This window comes from Meles meles, chromosome 19 (genome assembly GCF_922984935.1).
Source record: "Meles meles chromosome 19, mMelMel3.1 paternal haplotype, whole genome shotgun sequence".
NCBI lineage: Eukaryota > Metazoa > Chordata > Mammalia > Carnivora > Mustelidae > Meles > Meles meles.
In genome coordinates, this window is record NC_060084.1 from 58,789,919 (window position 1) to 58,813,357 (window position 23,439).

General features: G+C 45.3%; 1 protein-coding gene, 1 non-coding gene and 1 pseudogene across 2 annotated transcripts; 1 reads left to right on the forward strand and 2 right to left on the reverse strand.

The window, feature by feature from the left end:
* Positions 1 to 7,287: 7,287 nt before the first annotated feature.
* LOC123930646 (zinc finger protein 134-like) lies at positions 7,288 to 14,815 on the forward strand (the record flags this gene model as incomplete). Its single annotated transcript, XM_045986836.1, has 2 exons — positions 7,288 to 7,471; positions 13,027 to 14,815. Coding segments are annotated over 2 exons (1,419 nt in total), but the record flags the coding sequence as incomplete, so codon positions are not given.
* A 2,009-nt stretch (positions 14,816 to 16,824) lies between these two features.
* LOC123931938 lies at positions 16,825 to 16,883 on the reverse strand. Its single transcript, XR_006816356.1, has one exon. It is a non-coding gene; the product is annotated as a U7 small nuclear RNA (small nuclear RNA).
* Positions 16,884 to 17,333: 450 nt separating this feature from the next.
* LOC123930647 lies at positions 17,334 to 18,071 on the reverse strand (annotated as a pseudogene).
* Positions 18,072 to 23,439: the final 5,368 nt, after the last annotated feature.

Below are 23,439 nucleotides of genomic sequence, written 5' to 3' on the forward strand. Positions count from 1 at the left end.
AGTCCCCGGACCCAGGACAGCCTCCCCTGGCGCTGAGCCAGAGAGGGTGCAGCGGAGAAATCAGGTCTCGGTCCCTGAGCCGCCAGTGCACCTGACCCGCCAGTGCGCCCGAGAACAAGTGGGGTCTGGCTCCCATGAGGGGCTGGGAGCCTGGCCAGACGGCAATCCTGAAACGCGAGCATCCCACACCCTCCCTTGGGAGAGGTGCTCATAGGCGCTAGCCTGGAGCTCTGGCATCCGGAAAAACCAGACATTCCCAGCCCGGGACAGCGGGAAAATCTCAGTGTGCGATCTCTGCTCGGAACCTCTCTGGCGGTCTGGAGCTGCCTAGACAGCCACCGCTGCCCTGGTTTTGGGTACAACGAGGAGCTCCTGCATCCTCAGGGACAGTGACTCAGAACCGACTCTGCCAGCAGCTCTTGCAGAACATTCTGAGGCTTCTCTCTGAGAGGGAGGTCGGGGTGCAGTTTGCTCTCCTCTAAAACTCCAAAAACCATCAAAAGCTGTCAAGGCGAGAGAAAGCAGATGAAAGAACATAAAAACCCCCAGAGAACAAAAGCCTGAAAAAAACAATTTCCTCAGAGCCCACTCCCTTGAGGGGAGCGGGAGGACCTAACTCAGGGAACATCATTGTCTGAAAACCCACGTGGCAGGCTCCTCCCCCAGAAAACCAACCAGGAAGGAAGAAAAAAAAAAAAAGACTACAAGAGAACAACCACCACTACTTCATAAATACAATTTTTATTTTTAACTCTTTACCAATATTCTGGTTCTTTTTTTTTATACATACAGATAATTTTTTAACCTATTTACCATCACACTGAGATGTCCAGTACATCAAATTCTTTAATAACCTTCTAACCTGAACTTTTTGATACATACACCCGTGTTTTTCTTTTGCTTTTCTATTTTTTAATTCTTTTTTAATTTTAACTTAGTTTAGTCTAGTTTATTCTTTTTTAATTATTATTTTCTACTATACATATAGAGTTAAGCTTCAAGGTAAACCCCTTTCCCCAATCAATGCTACCGCTATAGGCAAACCAGTTTCTAATCCCCCTGTAACTTAGGAAAGTTGAGTCCCTTAACAAAAACATCAAGATACATTCAGGAAGAATCAAAATAACCTTCCTCACCCACACTGAGAATTTATAACCACTCTCCCAATTTTTCCTTCTGTCAGTGTTTCTGTGAATTTGTGTTTGTCCTGATAATATATAAATCTTATACTTGGGGTTCTTCCTGATGAGTTTCTTCCCTTTTTTTTGCTTATAGATATATATTTTTTTCTATTGTCATATACTTTTATCAGTCTTTTTGTTTGTCTGTTTTTGTTTGTATACTTCACAAATCTTACCTTGTGGCCCATTTGGGCTGAGCCTTCTCTTTTATCTTCCCTTTTTTTCCTCTCTCTCTCTCTCTCTTTTTTTCTTTCCTTTTTTCTTTTCCCTTTTTTTTCTTTCTTCTTCTCTATTTCTTTTTCTTTTCTTTTTTCTCTCATTTGGGTGGGGAACCCCGATTGCACAGAAGCGTTCCAGGGTGCACCTTGACTGCACCACAATTGATAAGTCCAGCTGCATCTGTTCAGTCATCTCTTAACCAAAATGACTAGGAGGAGGAATACCCAACAGAAGAAAAATACAGAGGATGGACCTTCTGCAACAGAGCTAATGGCTATTGACATAGACAATATGTTGGAAAAGGAATTCAGACTAACAATTATCCAGGCAATAGCTAGGTTGGAGAAAGCCATGGATGACCAAAAAGAATTGATTAGGGCAGAACTGAAAGCCACCAGGGATGATGTTCACAATGTTAGGGCAGAACTGAAAGCCACCAGGGATGATGTTCAAAATGCTCTCAATGAGTTCCAATCTAATCCAAATTCTCTAAAAGCTAGGGTAACTGAGACAGAAGATAGAATTAGTGATCTGGAGGACAAACAGATAGAGAGAAAGGATCAGGAGGAAGCCTGGAACAAACAGCTCAGAAGCCACGAAAACAGAATCAGGGAAATAAATGATGCCATGAAACGTTCCAACGTCAGAATTATTGGAATCCCTGAAGGGGAGGAAAAAGAAAGAAGTCTAGAAGATATAGTGGAAGAAGTTGTCTATGAAAATTTTCCCAATCTCACGAATGGAAACAATGTTCATGTACTAGAGGCAGAGAGATTTCCTCCCAAGATTTTAGATTCTCGAAAGTCCTCATGACACCTTATAGTTAAAATGAGGAATTATGTTTCACGACAGACTCTCTTAAAAGCAGCTAGGACAAAGAAGCTCCTTACATACAGAGGAAAGCCCATTAGAATAACGTCAGACCTTTCCACAGAGACCTGACAAGCCAGGAAGGGCTGGCAAGATATATTCAGAGTACTAAATGAGAGGAACATGCAACCAAGAATACTCTATCCAGCAAGACTGACATTTAAAATGGATGGAGAGATAAAGAGTTTCCAAGACTGGCAAGGCTTAAAAGACTACGCAACCACCAAGCCGACACTGCAGGAAATATTAAGGGGGGGTCCTATAATAGAGAAAAAATCCTAAGAATATCATTGAACAGAAATATAGAAACAGGGGCGCCTGGGTGGCTCAGCGGGTTAAAGCCTCTGCCTTCGGCTCAGGTCATGATCCCGGGGTCCTGGGATCGGGCCCCGCATCAGGCTCTCTGCTTGGCTGGGAGCCTACTTCCTCCTCTCTCTCTCTCTGCCTACTTGCCTACTTGTAATCTCTATCTGTCAAATAAATAAATCTTTAAAAAAAAAAAGAAATATAGAAACAATCTACAGACAGAAACACTTCAAAGGTAACACGATGTCAATAAAAACCTATCTCTCAATAATCACTCTCAATGTGAATGGCCTAAATGTGCCCATAAAACGACACCAGGTTGCAGATTGGATAAAACGACAGGACCCATCCATATGTTGTCTACAAGAGGCCCATTTTGAACCTAAGGATACACCCAGACTGAAAGTGAAGGGATGGAGAAGCATCTTTCATGCCAATGGGCCTCAAAAGAAGGCCGGGGTAGCAATTCTCATATCAGATAAATTAGATTTTAAACTAAAGACTGTAGTTAGAGATACAGAAGGACACTACATCATTCTTAAAGGGACTATCCGCCAAGATGATCTAACAATTGTGAATATCTATGCCCCCAATATGGGAGCACCCAATTACATAAGAAAACTATTAATCAAGATAAAGAGTCATATTGATATGAATACAATAATAGTAGGAGATCTTAATACGCCTCTCTCAGAAATAGACAGATCATTGAAGCAGAAAATTAATAAAGAAATAAGAGCATTGAATGAAACATTGGACCAGATGGACCTCATAGACATATACAGAACATTCCACCCTAAAACAACAGAATACTCATTCTTCTCAAGTGCACATGGAACCTTCTCCAGAATAGACCACATACTGGGTCACAAAGCAGGACTCAACCGATACCAAAAGACTGACATTATTCCCTGCATATTCTCAGATCACAATGCTTTGAAACTGGAACTCAATCACAAGGAAAAGTTCAGAAGGAACTCAAACACCTGGAAGCTAAAGACCACCTTGCTTAAGAATGCTTGGATCAACCAGGAGATCAAAGATGAACTTCAACAATTCATGGAAACCAATGAGAATGAAGACACTTCGGTCCAAAACCTATGGGATACAGCAAAGGTGGTTCTAAGGGGGAAATACATAGCCATCCAAGCCTCCCTCAAAAACATTGAAAAATCCAGAATACACCAGCTGTCTCTACACATTAAAGAACTGGAGAATCAACAACAAATCAAACCAACTCCACATGCAAGAAGGGAAATAATCAAGATTAGAGCAGAGATCAATGAGGTAGAAACGAGAGATACAGTAGAACGTATCAATGAAACTAGAAGCTGGTTTTTTGAAAGAATCAATAAGATCGATAAACCATTGGCCACACTAATCCAAAAGAAAAGAGAGAAAGCCCAAATTAATAAAATTTTGAATGAAAAGGGAGAGAGCACAACTAACACCAAGGAAATAGAAACAATCATCAGAAATTATTACCAACAGTTTTATGCCAATAAGCTAAGCAACCTAGATGAAATGGATGCATTCCTGGAAAGCTACAAACTCCCAAAATTGAACCAGGAAGAAACTGACAACCTGAATAGACCGATATCTAGTAACGAGATTGAAGCAGTGATCAAAAACCTCCCAAAAAACAAGAGCCCAGGACCTGACAGATTCCCTGGGGAATTCTACCAAACTTTCAAAGAAGAAATAACACCAATTCTCCTGAAGCTGTTCCAAAAAATTGAAGCAGAAGGAAAACTTCCAGACTCTTTTTATGAAGCCAGCATTACCCTGATCCCCAAACCAGGCAAAGACCCTACCAAAAAGGAGAATTTCAGACCAATATCACTGATGAATATGGATGCAAAGATTCTCAACAAGATCCTAGCAAACAGGATCCAGCAGCACATTAAAAAGATTATCCACCATGACCAGGTGGGATTCGTCCCTGGGTTGCAAGGTTGGTTCAACATTCGCAAATCAACCAATGTGATAGAACAAATCAATAAGAGAAGAGAGAAGAACCACATGGTCCTCTCAATTGATGCAGAAAAAGCATTTGACAAAATCCAGCATCTGTTCCTGATGAAAACGCTTCAAAGTATAGGGATGGAAGGAATATTCCTGAACTTCATAAAATCTATCTGAAAGACCCACAGCAAATATCATCCTCAATGGGAAAAAGCTTGCAGCCCTCCTGTTGAGATCAGGAACACAACAAGGATGCCCACTCTCACCACTCTTGTTCAACATAGTATTAGAAGTTCTAGCAACGGCAATCAGACAACAAAGAGAAATAAAAGGTATCCAAATTGGCAAGGAAGAAGTCAAACTCTCTCTTCGCAGATGACATGATTCTTTATATGGAAAACCCCAAAGACTCCACCCCCAAACTACTAGAACTCATACAGCAATTCAGTAACGTGGCAGGATACAAAATCAATGTACAGAAATCAGTGGCTTTCTTATACACTAACAGTGAAAATACAGAAAGGGAAATTAGAGAATCGATTCCATTTACTATAGCACCAAGAACCATAAGATACCTGGGAATAAACCTAACCAAAGAGGTAAAGGACCTGTACTCGAGGAACTACAGAACACTCATGAAAGAAATTGAAGAAGACACAACAAGATGGAAGACTGTTCCATGCTCTTGGATTGGAAGAATAAACATTGTTAAAAGGTCTATACTGCCTAGAGCAATCTATACTTTTAATGCCATTCCGATCAAAATTCCACCGGTATTTTTCAAAGAGCTGGGGCTAATAATCTTAAAATTTGTATGGAATTAGAAGAGACCCCGAATTGCTAAGGAAATGTTGAAAAACAAAAACAAAACTGGCGGCATCACGTTACCCGATTTCAAGCTTTACTACAAAGCTGTGATCACCAAGACAGCGTGGTACTGGCATAAAAACAGACACATAGACCAGTGGAACAGAGTGGAGAGCCCAGATATGGACCCTCAACTCTATGGTCAAATAATCTTCGACAAAACAGGAAAAAATATACAGTGGAAAAAAGACAGTCTCTTCAATAAATGGTGCTGGGAAAACTGGACAGCGGTATGTAGAAGAATGAAACTCGACCATTCTCTTACACCGTACACAAAGATACTCAAAATGGATAAAAGACCTCAACGTGAGACAGGAATCTATCAGAATCCTAGAGGAGAACATAGGCAGTAACCTCTTCGATATCAGCCCCAGCAACTTCTTTCAAGATATGTCTCCAAAGGCCAAGGAAACAAAAGCAAAAATGAACTTTTGGGACTTCATCAAGATCAAAAGCTTCTGCACAGCAAAGGAAACAGTCAACAAAACAAAAAGGCAACCCACGGAATGGGAGAAGATATTTGCAAATGACAGTACAGACAAAAGGTTGATATCCAGGATCTATAAAGAACTTCTCAAGCTCAACACACACAAAACAGATAATCATATCAAAAAATGGGCAGAAGATATGAACAGACACTTCTCCAACGAAGACATACAAATGGCTCTCAGACACATGAAAAAATGTTCATCATCACTAGCCATCAGGGAGATTCAAATTAAAACAACATTGAGATACCACCTGACACCAGTTAGAATGGCCAAAATTAGCAAGACAGGAAACAACGTGTGTTGGAGAGGATGTGGAGAAAGGGGAACCCTCTTCCACTGTTGGTGGGAATGCAAGTTAGTGCAGCCACTTTGGAGAACAGTGTGGAGACTCCTGAAGAAATTAAGAATAGAGCTTCCCTATGACCCTGCAATTGCACTGCTGGGTATTTACCCCAAAGATACAGATGTAGTGAAAAGAAGGGCCATTTGTACCCCAATGTTTATTGCAGCAATGGCTACGGTCACCAAACTGTGGAAAGAACCAAGATGCCCTTCAACGGATGAACGGATAAGGAAGATGTGGTCCATATACACAATGGAGTATTATGCCTCCATCAGAAAGGATGAATACCCAACTTTTGTAGCAACATGGACGGGACTGGAAGAGATTATGCTGAGCGAAATAAGTCAAGCAGAGAGAGTCAAGTATCATATGGTCTCACTTATTTGTAGAGCATAACAAATAACATGGAGGACATGGGGAGATGGAGAGGAGAGGGAGTTGAGGGAAACTGGAAGGGGAGATGAACTATGAGAGACTATGGACTCTGAAAAACAACCAGAGGGTTTTGAGGGGGGTGGGGAGGTTGAGGAACCAGGTGGTGGGTAATAGGGAGGGCCGGTACTGCATGGAGCACTGGGTGTGATGCCAAAACAATGAACACTGTTATGCTGTAAATAAACAAATAAAAAAATTAATTAAAAAAATAATGCTGCTATGAAAAAAAAAAAGAATGCTCCCACACAGTTCGGGTACCCATCCCCAGCGGACTACAAGATACGGAACCTGGACGCGGGCTCTTTAAGAGGGCCGAGGCCCCGCCCCGTCTTCTGAGCCTCGACCACCATTTCCCAGCGTCCCTCGCGGGAGCACGCTGCCTAGCCACCGACCCTGCCAGGAGCAACTCCGACGGTCGCTAGGACCGATTCCTCAGGGAAACTACAGTACCCAGGAGTCTCTGCGCAGCACGGAGGCGGCACCATTAAAAGCGCGCGCAAACCGTCTGGGCGGGACTTCCGGCGTCTTCCTCGCGGCGGACATTTTGTTAGCTCCTAGTGGAGCTCTCGGAGCGGAGCTTTGGGAACGCCAGTACGGTTCAGAGTGACCGAAGCGGAAAGGCAGGGGAGGAGATCCTGTGCCCCTTGCAGAAAGGCTCGGGGGTGTCAGCGCGCGCGAAGGCTCCGCGGCCACGGCCAGCCCACGGCGGCGCGTGGGTCCCGACCTGGGACTCCTCACGGGTCCCTGTGGTCCAGATTGTGATGGCGGCGGCCGTGGTGATGGATCCCGCGTAGGTGGGTACTTTGTTTTCCTGACCTTGAGGTATTTCGGCCCTTCACTCTGAATCGCGAAGCCACGAACGAGGGGCGCCTGTTGAGGTCGTTACAGCTCCGGCTCCGGTGTTCTGGGCCGTAGGGGCGTTGGTGAGCCGTCGAAGTGTCCCTGGGCGACCGACGGTCATGAGCAAAGGCTTGGAGGCGCGGCTGAGCCGGAGGAGTCTGGAAACCGGGCCCTGGGGTTTGCAGGGAGCCTATAGGGCGGGCTGCGGCCCTGCGTGGAAAGGCTGCGTGAGCCGAGGGTGCCCTCGCGGCGGACCGCTGGGAGCCGTGGGGGAGCATGATGTGAGCTGGCTTGGTCGTGGCGGGCTGGCTGACGGGCGAGGAGGCCGCCGACTCCGGGAGTGTTGTGGCTGCACCAGAGCTGCGGCGGGAGGTGGAGAAGGGGGATGTTAGAGGTGAAACGGACGGAATTCTTGCCGTGTCGGGTAACGGCGGTGCGGGAAGACCGAGTGGAGGGCCGGAGCAGTTTGTGCCCCGGGGAATGTATTTTGGACATTTTCCTTTCGGAAAGGAGGTGGCCCATGGGCATCTGGCCGTGCAGGTCAGGGATTTTGGCGGGGGCTGTGTTGGAGACCACTGAGGGATGAGGCCCCAGGTCGAAGCCTGGAGGTGAGATGGCGCAGGAAGAACATTAATGGTGTTTTTATCTCAGGTGGTCCTTGAGGCGAGAGATTGGAGGGCGGGGGAAGGGGGTCATCCTTCGTCCCCTTCAGAGGGAAGCATGGGAAGGAGTTCTGGCTGGTCTCCGCGGGAGGAGAGGGCCGTGGGGTGAAAGGAGCCCGGCCTGAGGCGCAGAGGCAGGCGTGACGCGCTGTGGGTTTGCCGTTCCGTGGACTCAGCAGCGGCACGGCCTGTGGAGGAGACGAAAAGTCAGTCTCAGCCCGTTCCAGGACCCTGGTACCCCGGTTCCCCAGCTCTCGGGCGAGCAGAGATCATGGACATCTCTCATGAGGGGCCACCAGCAGGCTCACTTTCGGGGGTGTGTACCAGCTAGGCTGGTTTGGTGACAGGACTAATGCGCACTTGGCAGGTGTACAGGCCCTTAAGAATGATGGATAGATATGATACATTTATACTGACGATGCTTAGTAATGGGTTGAAGTGCTTGCCTCTGAGTGTTTGATTAAGATGGAAGTCTTAAATACCACGTTTTCTTAGAAGCTTAAAAATATCAAAAACCTATCCCTTCATTTGCTCCAAAACCATTTGGAAAAGTGTGAAGCTTGTGGATGGTAAAAGCTAATTCAAAGATCCTTGCTTGTCCTGATGGTGTTTGATACGAGCAGTAGCCCTGTTAGGTGGGTGCCACTGTTAGCCCTGCTTTACAGAGGAGGACACTGCAGCATGTCTGTTCATGGACGCCCATCGGATGGGCAACACTAAAGTCTTAACATCTGGCATTAGACTTTCCGAAATCATCCTCACCAAAGGGCAGGGCAGGAGTTAGGGCCATAGTTCGGTCCCCAGTACCCCATTCTGGTAACCTGCCACTCTCGGCTCCTCCTCTTTGCCAGGTTGCCCTGATGGTGGAAGCACTGGGGATCTCTGTTTAGCTGAGTGCAGAGCATGCAGGTCCTCATTCATCACTCCCCACTTGGCCATGATCTTGGCAACCCCAGATGGCAGATGGTGTCTTAAGACTCTTTACCTACCCTTACGCTTGATGTTGAGTTTGGAGAGTCTGGTGTCACTAACGGTCTTTTGCGTTGAATTGAGTGCAGTGGGGTGAAGTGTGGAACAGTGCCCCAGACACAAGAACCAGCATGTACAGGAACATCATTTGAGGCTGAACCAAGAGCGTTTAGGGAGCCTCAGGTCTCCGTTATTTCTGGCTTGATCAGAGAGCAGTATTCAACTCTGGATGGCACCTTATGGAACTGGGCTTCTGTTTTGAGAATGGTGGGAGCCATGGAAGGTTTGGAGCAGAGAAGGGAGTCATCTGACTCTGGTCTTAACAGGCTTCCTCTGACTGTACAGTGAACAAGAGACTTTGGGGTGAGGAAGGAGCACTGTTTATGATGGCTGGACTAGACTGGATGCTCTGGAAGTGCGGGACAAATGCTTGGAATCTGGTCCCTTTTTTTTGGTTCGTTTTTGTTTTTCTTTAAGTAGGGTTAACCAGATTTTCTGATATGGAGGGTGAGAGACAGAATAGGAAGAGTCAGGGATGACTTCACAGCTTTCAAAGTTTTGGGCCTGAGCGGGTATAAGGATTGGAAAATCCTCCATTGAGATGGTGAAAAGTTTGGTGGTGGGAGTAACTTTCAGAAGTAACAGCAAGAATTAGACTTTGTGGGGCACCTGGGAGGTTCAGTCGTTAGGCGTCTGCCTTCGGCTCAGGTCATGATCCCAAGGTCCTAGGATTGAGTCCTTCATCGGGGTCTCTGCTCGGTGGGAAATCTCCTTCTCCCTCTCCCTCTACCACTCCCCCTGCTTGTGTTCCCTCTCTGGTTGTGTCTTTCCCAGTCAAATAAATAAATAAATAAAATGTTAAAAAAAAAAAAAAAAACTTTGACCATGTTGAATCTGAATGGAGGTATAGGTAGACAGCTGGACACATTGGTTTGGATTTCAGAGGAGGGATTCAAGTCCACAGGGTGTTAGTCAGTATATGCATTAGAGTGGAGCTGCTTATCAGATTGATAGAGAGAACCTTTATGTCATAGTGGCAGTGCCAATAAGGGTCTGGAAGGGGGTCGACACAGCAGCCTGAGACAGGAGTCACCTAAGAGACAGGAGAAGGGAGATTAGTGTCCACGGTTGAGGGAGAGAGTAGGATCTGGCAGGTGGGGAAGTCTTCCAGAGAGAGTGTGGACAAGAGATGGGTGCTGGAGCAGAGCAGTGTTAGAGATGAGATGAAAGTGAGGTCAGAGCAGCTGCTTTCCCTTCTCGGTGTGCTTCCCAGGTATTTATAGTGACTTTGTGGGATGTGGAGAGTTTCAGTCAAGCTGGTAGATGAGCTCAGGGGCAGAGTGGGCCAGCTGGCAGAGTAACTATGGTTGCAGTAGAAGGACAGTGGGTGTGGGCTTTGAATGAGAGTTTAGTGTTAAGTGTTAAGCCTGTTGATTTTTGAAAATACAGTATCCTTAGTATGTGACCACAACGTCAGAAGGGGCTAGGATTATCTGGTATCTGTATGTTGTTCTGGATTGCTGAAGTTGAATCAAGAAATAGGGCCAGGAAGGGAGAATTTAAAAGCTGGGTTCAGGGGGCCCCTGGGTGGTTCCGTCATTAAGTGTCTGCCTTCCACTCAGGCCATGACTCCAGGGTCCTGGGATCGAGCCCCACATCGGGCTCTCTCTCAGCAGGAAGCCTGCTTCTCCCTCTTCCACTCCCCTGCTTCTGTTCCCTCTCTCAGTGTGTCTCTCTGTCAAATAAATAAAATCTTAAAAAAAAGGCTGGGTTCAGAGTTATATAGCAGTGAGGACCAGCTACTGGAGCCAGATGTGATCTTGGATGATTAATCTGGATGCTATGTGCAGATTTGCATGTGGGAGATGACGTGTGTTGTGGGTATTCATAGACTTGAGGGAGCTATGGTCTAAAGAGTGGTGTGTACTGGAGATGGAATCTGAATTCGTAGCCTGAGGGCTTTAGGAAGAACTCTGAGCTCATATTTGTATATGAGAGACATGATCTCTAGACCTCAGGGGAACTAGCTGGCAAAAGTTCTGTCCGTCCCCCTCCTGTTGTTCTGGACTGGACAAAATGATTACCAGGAAGTGGAGAGAGTGAGTAGGCACCAGTCACAAGGGCCTGGTATCTGGTCTAAGTTGGGGAGCTGGGGAGGAAAGTGAATGTGTGATGGGTAGACCAAGAGTCCTGGGGAGAGCTGCTGCCCCTGTTCTCAGTCATTGGCTTTATGCAGAGTCATGTGATTTTCAAAGATGAGTTTGTGTATTTCTCTTGGGAGCAGTGGGGGCTGCGTGATAAGAACCAGAGACCTGTGTCACAGTGCAGTGTTTTCTATGCTTTGTGCTTACAGTCTTCCTGGGTAAGGTCTGCATACCCCAGTTTTCTGGGCTGTGCTCTACTCTTTCTTCCCTTAAAGGTTGCCCTTTTCTTCCTATAGCTGTCATGGGCACTGCTGTTTCCCTTCTCTAAGATAGATTTTCGGGCTGCTAAGGCTCAGCTGCGTATTGCCTCCTTTACTCCCCATGCTCCCCCACCCCTGCGGCCCCAGACTATTACCAGGAAGGGTTTGAGGGCCAGGGATTAGTAGTCAGCCTGGTAGACTACCCTGTTGCCCTTTCCCTGTCTGTATGGCTCTGCCTACATTCATGATACCTCTGTACTCTAGACTCTGCCCCTTTCCTGTAATTGGCATTTCCTTGGGCCTACCTGTGTCATGAATTGCCATGATGGTTTCTGATGTTCATTTTGTAATATTTAGTTGTCTTACTATCCTGTGGTGAGCTGCTCTGGGCCACAGCTTTCCTCCTTGCCCTGCCTTTCCTCTATGATTTGTTTCTTCCAGATCCTTTGTGGTTCCTGAACTTAGTAGGGGAAAGAACTAAGTGCCTGAGAGGTCATGACTCTAGCCATGGCAGGAGGGACGTGGACAGGCCCTAGTGAGTGGGAGCTTGGGGAGGGTGTAACTTCAGGGTTGGGTTCAAATAATACCAGAAGCCTGTCCTTGCCCCACTCCTGTTTGGTGCCTAGGTTATAAACCGTACCTGTTTCTGTCTTTCTTTCCTCATTCTGGACATTCTACACACTTGTCACCTTTTTTTTTTTTTAAGATTTTATTTATTTATTTGACAGACAGAGATCACAAGTAGGCAGAGAGGCAGGCAGAGAGAGAGGGAGAAGCAAGCTCCCTGCTGAGCAGAGAGCCCGATGTGGGGCTCGATCCCAGGACCCTAGGATCATGACCTGAGCCGAAGGCAGAGGCTTTAACCCACTGAGCCACCCAGGTGCCCCGTCACTTTTTTTTTTTTTTTTTTTTAAATTATGAACATGTGTATTATTTGTTTCAGGGGTACAGGTGTAACCCATCACACTTGTCATTTCTGGTCTGACCTCTGACCCAGGGCTGTCCACGCCCTCTCACCAGTGCTCTCTACTGCTCCTTCTGCAGTGCTCTCCTGTGTTGGACAGTGTTCACGTGCCATGAGACATACATATGTCCTTAAATGACTCCTGAGTACCACTTGCTCATTTTAGATCCGATTTCCTGGGCCTAGACATACATTCTGTATAGTGCTCACCGGTAGCCAAGGCCCTTCTAAAAATCATTTGCAAAAGAGTAAATTGGACATTTCTGCTTCCTGGTTCTCTCTGAGCGCACCCTGTACTTGTGTCCTTGTCCCTTGGGAAGTCTTCCTTGTTCCATCACTGTTTGAGGCCCAATATTGCAAAGCAGCTTTTTCTTTAACCTGATGCCAAATCTGCTGTCCTGCCAACACCCCCGTACACTAAATCTTGGGTATACTAGACACATCTGTGATGGGGTTGCTGCTTCCCACCAAAGTCATCATGCCCTTCAACAGCATTTTTTCTGCCTTCAGGTTGTTGGTGTGCAGTGGAGGATGAAGAGGCGCCTTCTGAGCAGAGCATTTCTGTAGAAGTGTCACAGGATAGTATCTCCAAGGCAGGTTCATCAGCCCAGATGGCTCACCCTTGTGACACATGTGGCCCCGTCTTGAAAGATATCTTGCACCTGGATGAACACCAGGAAACACGCCAAGGACTGAAACCTTACACATGTGAGGCATGTGGGAGACAGTTCTGGTTCAGTGCAGACTTTCTTCAGCACCAGAAACAGTACGATGTAGAGAAACCCTTAAAAAGAGACAAAGGCAAGACCTTGTTTGTGAAGAACTATAGAGTTTGTGAAGAACCTCACCTGTCAGAAAAGCCTTTACGATGTGAGGAGGAGAATGTCCAGGCCAGTTTGGGCAGTCACCAGCAAAAGGCCATCCACAGCAAGAAGAAGACAAGGAGCACCGAGAGTGGGGAGGCCTCTCACAGTGGACATATGCATTACAGGTGCAGCGAATGTGGGAAGGCCTTCAACCGCAAAGACACACTGGTCCAGCACCAGAGAATCCATACTGGAGAAAGGCCTTACGAGTGCAGTGAATGTGGGAAAGCCTTCAGCCGCAAAGCCACCCTTATCCAGCACCAGAGAATCCATACTGGAGAAAGGCCTTACGAGTGCAAAGAATGTGGGAAAGCCTTTAGTCGCAAAGACAACCTTACTCAGCACAAAAGAATCCACACTGGAGAAATGCCTTACAAGTGTAGTGAATGTGGAAAATACTTTAGCCATCACTCCAACCTAATTGTACACCAGAGAGTTCACAATGGAGCGAGGCCTTATAAATGCAACAATTGTGGGAAAGTCTTCAGACACAAATCCACACTTGTTCAGCATGAGAGTATCCATACTGGAGAAAATCCTTATGTTTGCAGTGATTGTGGGAAATCCTTTGGCCACAAATACACCCTCATTAAACACCAGAGAATTCACACTGAGGCAAGGCCTTTTGAGTGCGTCGAATGTGGGAAATTCTTTAGTCGAAGCTCTGACTTTATTGCACACCAGAGAGTTCACACAGGGGAGAGGCCGTTTGTGTGCAGCAAGTGTGGAAAAGATTTCATCAGAACATCCCACCTTGTTAGGCACCAAAAAGTTCACACTGGAGAAAGGCCATATGAGTGCAATGAATGTGGGAAAGCCTATAGCTTAAGCTCCCACCTCATTCGGCACCAGAAAGTTCACACTGCAGGGAGGCTGTAGGCAGGCTATCAACGCAGCGGGACTCATAGGGAGAGGAGCCCTGCGAGGACCCTTTGAGAGGAGGACATCAGTGAGGTGTTCTTCCTTTGTCAGCATTAACACCTGAGATGGGTTATGAATGCCAGGTACAGGGAAGCTCTCGTGGGGTACAGGGAAGACAAGGGTATTTAGTCATGTAAAATTTCTCTGAAGAGATTGTGACTATGTAGGGGTTACACTTTCAGACAGGTCCTTGCCAGATTTGTCACTCAGTGCTTATGGCTGACACCATCTCAGCTCTATCAGGTTACTTACCATAACGTCCTCAGGGAAGGTAGAATCCGGAATTAAATGGGATTTCTCATTTCTTCCCCCACTGACTGATTAAAGGTGTGGACCTTACTGTACATCTTGAGCCAAGAGGATCTGTTCTGGCTTACGGAAAAAGTTTACTTTCTTCCTGGACATTGTTGGTCTCGTGTGGTGCTTGTGACAGATTTTCCAGTCTTCTAAGTCACCCATCCTGGAGAACTACTTGTCTTACATTACTCTGGTTTCTGTGATAATAAAGATCTCCTTATTATTTAAGCTATCGTTAATCTTGGACATTGTTTTTACTGTTTGGAATTGTTTGAAAACACTTAGGCCCTGCCAAACTGAAGAGATAAACAGTGGGGGTGGAGGGGACCTCCAGTTTCCTGTGCCTCAAATGGAAGAGCAGGTTGGCAGAGAACCATTCTCAGTCCAGTTCTGGTGTTGCTGACAAAAGCTTCTTAGATGAGAGTTCAGGGGTTTATGGGCCTGATTTTGGCTGGATTTCAGAGCTATTTGAGGGCCCAGACATCACCCTGAGGGTAGTATGGAGGAAGGTTGTGACAGCCTTCAATATATTTGGGAGCAGCATGCGGTGAGGGACTTATTTCCAGCATATGTACCATATTTCACAGCACTGTTGAGGGGAACCTTTTCTGAGAACCTGCCAAGCGCCATATGCCCTGAAGGCCAGAATCTGATCTGGTACCCAAGTTGGCTGCAAGACTTGCCATCCCGGGAAGGAAACAAAACCGATACAGAAACACTGGGTGTGAATAATTGGGTTTGGGGAGACTGCAGCAAATGAGAGAGGATGTGCCCGTTAAAAAAAATCCACAAACATTCCTGGCACTGTGGCTGTATGAGATGGGGCTGCCTAGGAATTTTTAGCAGCTCCAGGGCCATGTCACTGTAGCACCAGGGTCAGTGGCAGAGCAAAAAATGTCAGGTTTATAGATTTCTGTAGTGTCTTCACTACATGGGCAAAGAACTCTGGGATAGACATTGTGGTCCAAGGATGTAGATTTTGTGACCAGCCGGAGCTTCTGGTGACTCCCTTGGAAACAGCCTTAAGTGCTTGCCAGTTTTTCTTGTTGCTGGGCAAGAGGTTCTCTTTACAGGGCATTTGGAGAAAGGAGGTAGAGTCACTGTATTGATGCTTAATCTGGTTTTCCAGTAGAAGCGAGAGACCCAGGTGTTGCAGTGGAATTAGTTTTTACAGTTTCACTGAGGGGTAGTCAACATGCCATATACTGCACATACTTGAAGTGTGCAATTTGTAATCCTTAATATCTGTATAAACGTAAGAAATCACCCAGCCGTTGTATTGGGCATATTCACCTCCAGAGTTACCTCCTGGCCCTTCTTAAATCCCTCTCAGTGCCTTTTTTTTTTTTTTTTTGATGTTTTGAGAATTTATTTACAATCACTGAAAGGAGATGGTTCTAAAAAACACACAAGGAATTACAGTCTCAAACTTGGAATATTTATTACATATATTTCAACATTTAAATAGAAGCCCATTTTCAAAACCAATTCTCTACTACTTTCTCATAAAAATATAAAAAGGGACAACATTTATATTTTTAAAAACCCATATTTAGCCCAAATCAGGATTTTTCTACAAAAGATACCTCTTTCCAAAAAGCTTAAAAGACATCACAGAATGATGTCATGCGAAACTAAGTAATTTCACCACAGCAGAGTATTTTACTTTTAAGAAACATTGTGCAGTGTTTCTCTTTAATCTTAACATGCTACATTTCAACTGTGTATATGGTATGTAAACACACCAGATTAATCCAAGTCATTCATATTTATGTAGCAGAGTGTCAGATATGACCAGTTGCCATGTAAACCATCAATACCACGATTGCAAAAATGATAAAAGGCAATCCTTATGAAAGCTTAGAAAAGCTTAATAAAAGGCAACCAACATCACCCTAATTTTCTGTTACAATTACCTCTCTTCCTAACTTTCTTTTCCTCTCCTACATTTTATAGCATAATAACACACAATGATATTTATATCATTTTTTACCTTAAGTTAGGCTTTCAAATGACTCTTTTCTGATACACACATTTATCAAAAGTCACCAGGATTACACTCCCAAGTAGTTTCAGAAGTTTGGTTCCTTTTTAGGTTCCTCCAGATTGATTTTCTCAGAAAAGAGTAAGTTTACAGGACACCTGGTTGCCTTATTCAGTTCAGCATCCGACTCTTGATCTCAGCACAGATCCTGATCTCAGCGTTGTGAGTTTAAGCCCTGCACTGGGCTCCACGCTGGGTGTGGAGCCTACTTGAAAAAAAAAAAAAGAGAGTTAACTCTAAGAACCAGAAGAAAATAAATAATATAACACAATAACTTGACATTTGTACCATCCAAAAGGTATAAATATATTAATAGGTTCCTTGAGCTTTTCATTTAGGACAAGAACTCAGAATAAGTTTCCGGACATAAACATAGAAAGAGGGCACAGTTACTAAGAGGAACACTCCTAATTTTATAGTAACAATGTATTAAATCTTATATAATTATATAACACACAGCCAAAAGCTTTAGAAATTCACTGCCAGATGTTCTGATGCATTATCCTGAAAACACATCTGATACATAGCACTAACATATAACAAAGTATGGCATTTATTTCACAAGGAGAAAAGATAAGCTTCATCCCAAAAACAGACCTACTGGATTCAGCTTTGATTAAGTTTTACAGATATATATTAAAGATAAAACAAGATTTACCCTGAAAATAAAAAAGTCATATATATGTATAATCCATTATTAATACTCTTTATGTTCTTATGATGTAAAACACTTAGAAATTTTTAAACTCCAGAAATGTTGACCAGTTAATCTATTTGGCCTTAACATATTCTAAATTCCCTTTCGAGAATCACATTAATGTTTGCAGACCAGCAGTCCAATAGGGGTGGAGCAATTCTATTTCTTTTTCTTCTTCTTTGGTGGCTCATCTTCAGAGCTGCTCTCTGTGCTGGTGCTGCTGCTACTGGAAGAGCTGGAATCTGAGTCTGAATCAGAGGACGAGGAAGAGCTTGTGGAGGAGGATGAAGATGATGAACTGGAGGAGCTTTCATCCGTGTAACTGTCCTCCGAGGAGGATGAGGTAGACGTTTCTTCACTTTCCGATGAAGAATCACTCGCTGAACTGTCACTGCTGTTGCTACTGGAACTGGTTACACTCTTAGACCTTTTTTTCTTAGTCTTCCTTTCTACATTAGTTTCTCCGATGTTTTGTTGTAATAATAATAATGTTTTCTTTTTCTTTTAAAGCTTTCTTTAGTTCTGCTGTTCTTGATGGCCTATGTAGGTATTTTCTTTTTCCTGTACATTCATAAGTCCAATGTCCAAATTCCAAGCATCTCTGACATCTTACATGTTGTTTATTTGCCTCAGCTTGTCTCCGAGCTATGAGCCGATGCATGGGAGTCTCAGTGCCTTTCTTGATACTTCCTATCCCTTCCGTGAACAACCACTGATTTATTTTCAGCATAGATGAATTAGTCTTTTCTAGACTCTTACGTAAGTGGAAACTTAGAAGTTTATCAGGCAACATTATTTGGAGAATCATTGTGTAAATAGTTCATTCTCTTCATTGCTGAGTAATCCTCTGGATATCCAGCAGTTGTATCCCTTTATCTTTTGTGTGTGTGTGTGTGTGTACAAAATGCTGATTTTATTGAAGCTCGGGGACAGGACCTATGGGCAGAAAGAGCTGCCCTTTATCTTAATTGACAACCCCCCCCCGCAAATTCTAAGTATTAAAAACAGCTACTGCAAATATTAATGTACAAGTCCTTATGTGGACATTCAGCTGAGGAAATTTCTAAACAAAGCATTGAAATTGTGGCCTTGGGATGCCTGGGTGGCTCAGTTGGTTGGGCAACTGCCTTTGGCTCAGGTCGTGATCCTGGAGTCCTGGGATCAAGTCCCGCATCGGGCTTGCTGCTCGACGGGGAGTCTGCTTCTCCCTCTGACCCTTCCCCTTCTCATGCTCTCTCAAATAAATAAATAAAATCTTTAAAAAAAAAAAAAAAAGAAAGTGTGGCCTTGCTTATTGTTTACAGTAAAATGGGATAGGGAAGAGAGAAACGTAGAGAAGAACTATTACACAGAAAGACCCCAAGATCTATGATTTGGGAAATTCTTATTCCATCTTAATTGCAGAAGACATTGAAATGTAGCTATACAGCCTTTTGTAATACCTCAGCAAGATCCAAAGACAAGGGTATTTAGTCATGTAAAATTTCTCTGAAGAGATTGTGACTATGCAGGTCTCCTCAGTACAACCAGAGACCATCTAGGAAATTTAAAGGTATCCCTTGGCCATCTCAGCAAAAGCCAAAAAATTGATAGAGGATTATCGGGGGAAGGTGGGCGGGGGTGGGGAGGGGGAATGTGTGAACCAGCCGCTTGTCTAATGGAGTGAATCTCTGTGATATATACAGAGGAACCACAAAGTTCTTGAAAATTCCTTTCTAGTAGAAACACCTTGGGATGCCTGGGTGGCTCAGTGGGTTAAAGCCTCTGCCTTCAGCTCAGGTCATGGTCCTGGGGTTCTGGGATCAAGCCCTGCATCAGGATCTCTGCTCACCGGGGAGCCTGCTTCCTTCTCACCCTCTGCCTGCCTCTCTGCCTACTTGTGATCTCTGCCAAATAAATAAAGAAATAAATAGAATCTTAAAAAAAAACAAAACACCTTGGATCTCAAAGGGACAGAATATGAAATTGGGACCTCCAATATTCTGCACACGTGAAACTGGCTGAGAAAATTACTAAGCTGCAGACCTTTGTTACCTGTCAGAAAAGGAGGTGGAGGACAGTAGAACATAGGATGGGGACCTGAGGCCAGAGTCGTGAACCATACAAGGTTTTCCCAAGCTTTGATACTTCATGTAGTTTGCTAAGCTTGATTTCAGAATTTCTTGGAACTTGTGGCTACTTTTTCATTCCCCCTCCTTTGAAACGATGTATATAACTATTACCCTATTTCTCTTCCACTGTCTTATTTTGGAAGCAGATACTTCCTCTTCTAGCTTTACAGATCCACAGACAGTGAGGGTGTGTGCGGGGTGGACTGTATCCAGAGCCTTGGCCATACCTGATTTAGACAGTTGAGGTGATGAGATTTGGGATTTGGGGGCTGATGAAATTTGGGTATTGAGTGGCTACTGTAATGGAATGAGACATTTTGTGATCTTGGAATGGGTGGAATATATTTTCCAAGCAGGACAGATAGGAATCTGAGGACCAGACAGCAGACTGTGGTAAATGGGATCACTGCTCGCAAAGATGTCGGTGCCCTAATCCCCAGGACCTGTGAATGTTCCTGTAGATGGCCAGGGGTGCTTTGCATGTATAATGCACTTTGTGATGAGACTTACCTAGGTGGGCTCAATCTAATCACACGAGTCTTTATTATTATTATTATTATTTTAAGATTTTATTTATTTGACAGAGAAAGCACAAGCAGGGGAGCAACAGGCAGTGGGAGAGGGAGAAGAGGTTCCCTGCTGAGCAGGGAGCCTGATGGGGGCTCGATCCCAGGACCCTGGCATCATGACCTGAGATGAAGGCAGATGCTTAACTGACTGAGCCACCCAGGGACCCCTCATATGAGTCTTAAACAAAAGAGAACCTTTTCCAGCTGTAGGAAGAAAGAAACAGGAAAGTCAGACAGGGTGTATCAGGCCCTTTGATGTCCCATTGCTGGTTCTGAGATAACGCTAGGAGCTAAGTTGAGCACCGCACATCTGAGAGCCCAGCATCTTCAGTCCTGGCTCAGCAAGGTCAGAAGGTCAGAGTATTAAGTCCCACACAGAACCCTTTGAAGAAATTGTTTGACTTTACAGATCACTTCATCACAACCAGAAAGCGCCCTGGAAGCTTAGAAACCTCAGTCCTACAACCACGTGGAACTGAATTCTGCCAACAATACCTACAAGTTGGAATCCGAGTTCCCAGAGCCTCCAGAAAGAAAGACAGCCTGCCAACTTCAGGAGCAGCTGGAGCCCCAGGGCCTGGGGGAGAGTCCCAGTGGCTGGGGCACTGCACCAAAGGTGTGAAGGAGCTGGAGCCTGCCAGGGCAGGACTTGCCTGCAGAGATGCTTTGGTTCAGAGGGGAAAGAAGCCAGAGCCTTAAATCCTGATCTGCTGGCTCAGAAGTGGGGTGTCAGGGGGGTACACAGGCAGAGTCCAGAGAGCACTCTGGGCTAATCGGCTGTACCTGTCTGGGCTCTCTGGCCCCCAGGCACCAGGTTCTGCTGCCTCCCACCTCCGCAGTCCCTAGCAGCCCAGCTTCGGGGCCCTCCATGTGCCCTATTGGCCCAGCCTAGGAATTCCCTCCTCACCGAATGGCTCCTTGGCGGCAGCACTGACTCCCTGGACCTCTTGCACTATCAAGACACCCAGCCCTGGTGGCTGTCCAGGCCCTGTTGGCCCTCGGCAACCTGCTCCCTCCATGGCCCAGCCTCTGTGCTGACGTCTGAACCTCCCATCCCCATGCTCTCCTCCTGCCCCCCACCCCGTGTCCTCAAGGCTACTTCTCTCACCTCCTTCTGCACTGCTGCTGCCTCTGCCCCAGGCCCTGTTACCCACCTCCTGCCATCTGATCTGAGGCTCAGGCTGCAGACCCCTGGGCCCTATCCCTGGCATCTCGAGGTTTTAGCTTCTCTCTGCCTGCTGAGCCTGCTGCAAATTCATTCCTTCTCTGGGGCTCCTGGGGGCTCAGTGGGTTAAGCCTCTGACTTCAGCTCAGGTCATGATCTCAAGGTCCTGGGATCGAGCCCCACATCGGGCTCCCTGCTCAGCGGAGAGTCTGTTTCTCCCTCTGCCTTCTGCTCCCTCCCCTGCTCATGCTCTTTCTCTCTCTAAATAAAATCTTAAAAAAAACAAAACAAAACAAAAAAAACTCCCTCTCCTTCACCCTATGACACAGAGGAAACACTGAAATAAGAAGTTTAATCTGGGTGAGAGGAAGTGTTCCAAAGGGCCCAGGAAACTGTGAACCTCTGGGTGATGAGATCCTAACTGAGGTTTGAGGGAAACCCTAGGATGTGCAATACAAAAGGAACAAGATGGCTGCTTCTCACTCATGGGTACTAGGTAGGGGCATTTCCGGTCACAGGTGTAGCTAATTCAGGGTGAGTTCTAAGGGAGGAGGTATTTTCCTGGGCACTTAAGTGATTCTCTAGGAACAAGTGAAAGTCACCCTCTGGGCAGATGCTCAAGTCTTTCCATCAGAAAGACTGCTCTCCAGATGGTAACGGTTTCATTCTCAGCCTTTCAGCGGTTTTTTTCTTCCTGGCAAAGACCCTCATTTCCTGTTTTCTGGTCAGTTTCTTTGGTCTTTGTTTCCAGCTGTTCAACGAGTATTAAGGAAGTCTTCCAGAAATTTAGAACTAGCCACTGGGACACTGTTTCCCAAACAGGAGTGGAGCCCAGTGATTTCCTGCCCTTAGAGTCTGGAGACAAAATCAGGGTATAAAACTAACGTGACTAGAATTTTGGTGTGAAAGAATAGGGAGCTAGAGATGAGGGGGCACAGGGAAGGAGGAGAGGCAAAGAACTAAGGAAAGATCCACTGAATTGTTGACTGTATCTGGATCCGTACAGGTGTGAGAGTAAACTGTCCCAGGTTTAGACAATATAGAAAGTCCCTAGAAGACAATATATCAAGTAATTCCTGCAGCTCATATAGGGCTGGGAATCATTTTTGTTCTTATCTGCCACTGTGGAAATGATGAAGTTCTAGAACCTAGGTGAGGTTCGGTGGGCTGAGGTACGGAGCCGATGACCAAGAAAGAATTCTTGAGACATCTTTGGTGCAAAATGGTGGTTTATTAAAGCACGCGGACAGGACCCGTGGGCAGAAAGAGCTGCTGCCCCAGGTTGTGTGGGATGGCAGGTTATGTACCCTGCGGTTGGGGGAAGGTGAGGGGAAGGGAGGTTTCAAAGGAGTTTTCATATGCTAAAAGAGGGCCTACAAGGTGCCAGGAGTATCCCGGTCTTTGGGGATACCCGGAGGTCTTCCGGTTTGATCAATGTTGTCTTTTGGCAAGCCATTAACATCAAGATAGTTGGGAGATTCCTGGTGGAATGTCACATTTCTGCTATCAAGCATCCTTGTTAGAGAGATTTAGGTTCAGAAGAGATTTAACTATATTTACATTTCCTTCTACCTCAGCCTCCTTCAGTTTTCTGTATGGAGGGGAGGGCGACCTTAGTTATTTCTAATACTGAATTATTATTCTAATAACTGAATAAATACCTGAGTTATTTGCCTCTGGAAACTATCAATAGCACAAGGTAACTTCTTTGTTTGTAGATCTCTAGGACATTTGTAAACCAAGGGGAACTATTTGTTTATGGCGGTCAGGGGTGCCTGAGGAATGCTACACATATTACGGAGGGGAGCGGATGGAGAGGGGGTGCAAGGTGCCAGCTTTTGCTTTGTCCTCAGCCAGCCTCCTGCTCCCTCATCACTGGAGTCCTAGGATCAATCCCCAGATTGGACTCCCTGCTCAGCAGGGAGTCTGCTTCTCCTCCCTCCCCCCCACCACAGCCGGCTGTTCTCTCTCTCTCTCAAATAAATAAGTATATAGATATAGATACAGATATATAGATGTATATACATCCTGCATTTGTTCTTGGAAAGATGGGAAAAACAACTTGATTAAGTGAGAACTAGATGTAAAAACAGATACATGGTGGAATCTAGGGTTTTCTACATATTGTATCATGTCATCTGCAAATAGTGAGGATTTTACTTCTTCCTTAGAATGGGCTTCCTTGGATGCCTTTTATTTTTTTGTGTCTAATTATGTGTGGACTTCTAGGACTATGTTGAATTAAAGTGGTGA